Source organism: Rhincodon typus, unplaced genomic scaffold (assembly GCF_021869965.1).
Source record: "Rhincodon typus isolate 14 unplaced genomic scaffold, sRhiTyp1.1 hic_rhity00001434, whole genome shotgun sequence".
In the NCBI taxonomy this organism is placed as follows: Eukaryota; Metazoa; Chordata; class Chondrichthyes; order Orectolobiformes; family Rhincodontidae; genus Rhincodon; species Rhincodon typus.
The window spans coordinates 1-6,105 of NW_025967072.1; the positions used below are offsets into that span (position 1 = coordinate 1).

At 45.0% G+C, this 6,105-nt stretch overlaps 1 protein-coding gene across 1 annotated transcript in view; it reads right to left on the reverse strand.

The window, feature by feature from the left end:
- Positions 1-2,899: 2,899 nt before the first annotated feature.
- The window catches only part of LOC109916600 (cytochrome P450 4V2-like), a gene marked incomplete at its 3' end in the record, with an annotated part of 21,533 nt that continues 18,327 nt past the window's right edge, over positions 2,900-6,105 (reverse strand). The window contains exon 8 of the mRNA XM_048592554.1: positions 2,900-3,034. Coding sequence (XP_048448511.1) covers positions 2,900-3,034 — 135 coding nt within the window. The remainder of the gene's footprint in view (positions 3,035-6,105) is intronic.

Sequence of the window (6,105 nt, forward strand, 5' to 3'; positions counted from 1 at the left end):
ACTTGGCCTCCACAGCCTTCTGTGGCAATTAGTTCCACAGATTAACCACCCTCTGCTGAAGAAATTCCTTCTCATCTCAGTTCTAAAGGGTCAACTCTTCACTTTGAGGCTGGTCCCAGCCCCCACCCCCATTGCTAGTCTCTTCTACTAGTGGAAACATCTTATCCACATCCACTCTATCCAGGCCTCTCAGTGTTCAGTAATTTTCAATGAGATCCTCCCTCATTCTTCTAAACTCCTTGAGTAAAGACCCAGAGTCCTCAACTGCTCCTCATGTGACAATATCCTTCATCTTTGGGATCATTCTTATAAACCTCCCCTGCAGACCCCCCCCCCACCAAGGCCAGCACATCCTTCCTTAGATATGGGGCCCAAAACTGCTCACAATATTCCAAGTGCCATCTGACCACAGCCTTATATAGCCTCAGAAGTACATTTCTACTCTTGTATTCCAGACCTCTTGAAATGAATGCTGACATTGTATTTACCTTCCTAACTGCCAACTGAACCTGCATGTTAACCTGAAGAGATCCTGAATTAAGACTCAAGTCCCTTTGTGCTTCAGATTTCCGAAGCCTTTTCCCATTTAGAAAATAGCCTGTGTCTCTATTCTGCCCAAAGTACGTAATCTCAAGCTTCTTTATTCGAACTGTCACTTCTTTGTCCACTCTCCTAGCCTGTCCAAGTCCTATTGCAGCCTCCCTGCTTCCTCAACATGACCTGTCCCTCCATCATCTTTGTCTCATCTACAAATTTAGCAACAATGCCCTCAGTTCCTTCATTCAGATCATTAACGTATAACGTGAGTAGTTGTGGTCTCAATACAGACTCCTACAGAACACCACTAGTCATCAACTGCCATCCTGAAAAAGACCACTTTAGCCCCACTAACTGGCCTTCTGCCAGTCAACCAATCTTCTATCCATGCCAGTACCTTGCCCCTAACACCATGGGGTCTTACCTTATTTAGCAGCCTCCTGTGCAGCACCTTGTCAAACACCTTCTGGAAATCTAAAACAGATCACTTCCACTGGCTCTCCTTTGTCTAACTTGTTACCTCCTCGAACGAATTCTAATAGATTTGAGAGGTATGACCTCCTATGGCGAAGGAGTGCTGACTCAGCCTTTTTTTTTAAAAAACCAAGTACTCTGCAATCTCATCCTTAATAATGGACTCTAAAATGTGACCAATGTCTGAGGTCAGGTTAACCAGCCTGCAGTTTCCTGTGTTCTGCCTCTCTCCTTTCTGAAACAGTGATGTTACATTAGCCATTTTCCATTTCTCTATCTCTTTTAGAATTCTAGGGTGCAGTCCAACTGGTCTGGGTGGTTTATTCAAATTTAGACTTTTCAAGCTTCCCCAGTACCTTCTCCTTAGCAATGGCCATGAGTCTCACCTCTGCTCCTACACCCCCCACCCCACCCGACTCTCTTGACGTTTGGTATGCTGGTGGTGTCTTCCACTGTGAAAATTGATGCAAAGTACTTATTCAGTTCCTTCACCATTTCTTCATTCCCCATTACTACTTCACCAGCCTCATTTTCCAGTGGTCCAGTGTCCACTCTTGCCTCTCTCGCCTCTCTCATATCTTGTAGATACCTAAAAGAACTCTTGCTATCTTCTTTTGTACTACTAGCTAGCTTACCTTCATATTTCATCTCTTCCTCCCTTATTGCTGTTTTGATAGTTATCCTCTACTGGTTTTTCTAAAAAAATCAATCTTCCCAATCCTCTGGCTTCTCACTAATCTTAACCACATTGGATGCTCTTTCTTTGGCTTTTATGCTGTCGCTGACTTCTTTTGTCAGCCATGGTCACCTCATCCTCCTCTTATTATGTACCTTCTTCCTTAGGAAGGATTTCTGCTGTGTCTCCTGAATTACCCTCGGAAACTCAGCTATTGCTGCTCCACCATCTTCGCCGCTAGGGCACTGTAGGGCTACCTACAACACATGGACTGCTGCAGTTCAAGAAGACAGGTCACCACCACCCTCTAGGGCAACTAGGGATGGGCCGGCCAGCAGAGCCCATGTCCCACAACTGAATAAAAAATTCTTATTTTCCCCAAGTGTTTTTTTTTTCCAAAAAGACAGGGTAGAGAAGCAAATGGATCTTGTGGTGTAAATACTAAATCATGCGACACATGTCAATAAAGCTGAAGCAAGTGCAACAAAGCAGTGGGCTTGCACTTGTTGAGATTCATTTCTTAAGGAATAGTACTGCAGAGAACTTATGCTGTTGTTGCATTGAACTTTAGTTATCCCGCACTCTGGATAATAAATATATTTCTGATTGGCATATCAGAAAAATACTGTAGAGGAACTAGAGTGACTGCAAAAATGATTTCTAAGAATGATATTAGGCCGAGTTGACCAAGGATTAACAGACTGGGTCTCTTCTTGAGAAGAGAAAGTTGTGGAGTATCCTAATAAGGATTGTTAAATTTATGAAACAGTTTTGATAAAGCAAATAGAGAAAAGGGTAAAAAACAGGCCAACAAGATAGCTACCAAGAAATCAAGTAGGGTACTCAAAAGAAACATCTTGACATAGACAATGGTGGAATGCAGAATTTGCTACCATAAGGAGTGCTTGAATTGAATGGTCTGAGAGGGGCTGTGTTATTGTAAGAGAGAGGGGGTTATGTAGTTACATTGATAGAGATACACAAGGAATGATGGGAGGAGGGTGTGGAACATAGACAGTGTCATCATGGCTTGTTTGGGCTAAGAGTCTTTTTCTCTGCTATATATTCTAATGAATTCTATGTAGCGATCCAGCCATATTACAAAGAAAAAATCCTCAATTTTGAATTTCAGGAGTTGTTTTACGTTATGAAAAGCAGGTTGTGTATACTTTTCAAAATTCTAAACTAAAAGAAACAAACTGCAGTACCTACCAATATAACAGTCCTCATGCAAAGTACGTGCAATAATTGGAACAGAAGGGAACAAGCGCAGAGACTCCTTAATAACACATTGCAGAAACTGGAGATGCTTCAGATCTTCCATTGTAGCAAGACGATCAGAATTACCTGATGAAAAAGGGTAGAAAAGTCAAAAAGTGAATTTTCAGAAAATATAATTTAAGGAAAATTTTCAGAATACTTGGGAAGGGAGAGAAAGGGTTGAATGGGGAAGAGAAGGAAGGGAAAGAGGCAAAAGGAAGTGGGATATGACATTCTCAAAGGTCAAGCAAATTGGTCAGTTAAGATCCTCACTTTCCGAATTCATTTCCATCATTGTTTAGCAAGTTATTATTGTACTTTGACTATTTCATATTTATTTTAAAAAATGGGTCCATTATAATTATCTCAAAGCAATTTATTGGATTTGTACAATAATTCAAGACCTGTAAAAACCACTTTGGAAGAATATATGAAAAGAAGGCAAAGTTGGTCTACTCCCTTTCACAATACTTCTTATTATAGCCATTCCTGACGTTACTTTACAGCTCTTTCATTGCTTGGAACCTCCTAGACATTATTTTGCTTCATACTTCCATTTGCAACTTCTCTTGAAATTTGTGTCTGGCTGTAACTTTGTTTGCTTCTGACAGGAAGCAAGGACTTGATTTTAAAATTCAAGTCTGTCTTTTGAAATCTCACCATAGCTTCACCCCTCCCTCTGTGTTCTCCTTCACTCCCATACCCTACAAAATATTTGTACTCCTTCAACTCCGACCTTTTCTGCATTCCTAACTTTAACTGCTCTACCATTGGCAGCTGTGCCTTCAGTTGTCTCAGCCCAAAACTCTGGAATACACTCTCTACAACTCTCCACCTAGTCTTCCACTTTTAAGGCACTCCTGATTCACACACTGTCCAGGCTTTTGGTCAACTGACCTAATACTTCCTTATGTATCACAGCACCAAACTATATTTCAGAACACTCCCACAAAGTGCCTTGGACATTCCATTATGTTTAAAAGGTCAAATATAACTCAGTTGTGATTATTGTGTTGAATGTCAGTCATTTCTCAGGAGTGGTTTGTGGGCAAGTCCTGTGTCCAATCCTGTATGGGAAAGATAAGCTTCAAAATCCTCTGTAGAAAGAAATCATTAAGGATAGGATTGATTCTTCTCTCACTTGCTGTTTCTTCATTGGAATTCCTCAGGTGTCAATGTTTCTATTTTGGCCCCAAACATGCGGTAATTTTTAAACTAACTCAATTGGTGGAAAACTGACGTGATCAGGTCAGCTGCTCATTTTCAGCCTTAGACAGCTGATCCACATCCGAGTATGAAGTGGTCAACACACAACAGGAGGAATAGGAGGGAGTAAAAAAAGAGCACCTTGGAGTAAGTATAGATGCAACAAGCCGAAGCATCGGTAAAACAATGCATGTACAGATAACACACAGTGTGGAGCTGGAGGAGCAGTGGGCCAGGCAGCATCAGAGGAGCAGGAAAGTTGACGTTTTGATTCTTCAGAACACTGCAGTTTGCTTGAGACAACAAGGTGTAGAGCTGGATGAACACAGCAGGCCAAGCAGCATCAGAGGAGCTGGAAAGTTGACGTTTCCGGCCTAGACCCTTCATCAGAAATGGGGGAGGGGAAGGGGATTCTGAAATAAATAGGGAGAGAGGGGGAGGCGGATAGAAGATGGATAAAGGAGAAGATAGGTGGAGAGGAGACAGACAGGTCAATGTGGCGGGGTTGGAGCCAGTAAAGGTGAGTGTAGGTGGGGAGTTAGGGAGGGGATAGATCGGCCCAGGGATGACGGACAGGTCAAGGAGGCGGGATGAGGCTGGTAGGTAGGAGATGGGGGTGAGGGGGGAGGTGTAGGGGCAGGTGTAGCACTTCCTGCGGTTGCAGGGAAAAGTGCTGAGGGTGGTGGGGCTGGAGGAGAGTGTGGAGCAGACAAGTGGGTCACGGAGAGAGTGGTCCCTCCGGAAAGCAGATATGGGTGGGGAGGGAAAAATGTCTTTGGTAGTGGGGTCGGATTGCAGATGGCGGAAGTGTTGGAGGATGATGCGTTGGATCCGGAGGTTGGTGGGGTGGTACGTGAGGACGAGGGGGATTCTGTTTTGGTTATTATTGCGGGGAGGAGGTGTGTGAGGGATGAGTTGCGGGAAACGCGAGAGACACGGTCAAGGGCATTTTCGACAACTGTGGAGGGGAAGTTGCGGTCCTTGAAAAACGAGGACATCTGGGATGTCCGGGAGTGGAATGCCTCATCTCGGGAGCAGATGTGGTGGAGGCGAAGGAATTGGGAATAGGGGATGGCCTTTTTGCAGGAAGGTGGGCGAGAGGTGTACTCTAGGTAGCTGTAGGAGTCGGTGAGCTTGAAATTGATATCGGTTTCCAGATGGTTGCCAGAGACGGAAATAGAGAGGTCCAGGAAGGAGAGAGGGGTATCGGAGATGGTCCGGGTGAACTTAAGGTTGGGGTGGAAGGTGTTAGTGAAGTGGATGAACTGTTCGAGCTCCTCGTGGGAGCACGAGGCAGTGCCGATACAGTCAGTCATCGATGTAATGGAGGAAGAGGTGAGGGATAGGGCCAGTGTAGCTTCAGAAGAGGGATCGTTCCCCATATCCTACAAAGAGGCAGGCATAGCTTGGGCCCATGCGGGTACCCATGGCCACCCCCTTTGTCAGTAGGAAGTGGGAGGAATGGAAAGAGAAGTTGCTAAGGGTGAGGACGAGTTCAGCTAAATGGATAAGGGTGTCATTGGAGGGGTACTGGTCGGGCCTGCGTTACAGGAAGAAGCGGAGGGCCTTTAGGCCATCTGCATGGGGAATGCAAGTATATAGGGACTGGACGTCTATGGTAAAGATGAGGTGTTGGGAAGAAGGGAATCGGAAGTTTTGGATAAGGTGGAGGGCATGGGTGGTGTCACAGATGTAGGCGGGGAGTTCCTGGACCAAGGAGGAGAAAATGGAGTCGAGATAAGTGGAGAGGAGTTCGGTGGGGCAGGAGCAGGCGGAGACAATGGGTCGACCAGGGCAGTCAGGTTTGTGGATTTTGGGAAGGAGATAGAAGCGGGCAGTGCGGGGTTGGGGTACGATGAGGTTGGAGGCTGTGGGTGGGAGGTCACCTGAAGTGATGAGGTTGTGGATGGTTTGGGAGATGATGTTTTGGTGGTTGGGTGGGGGATCATGAT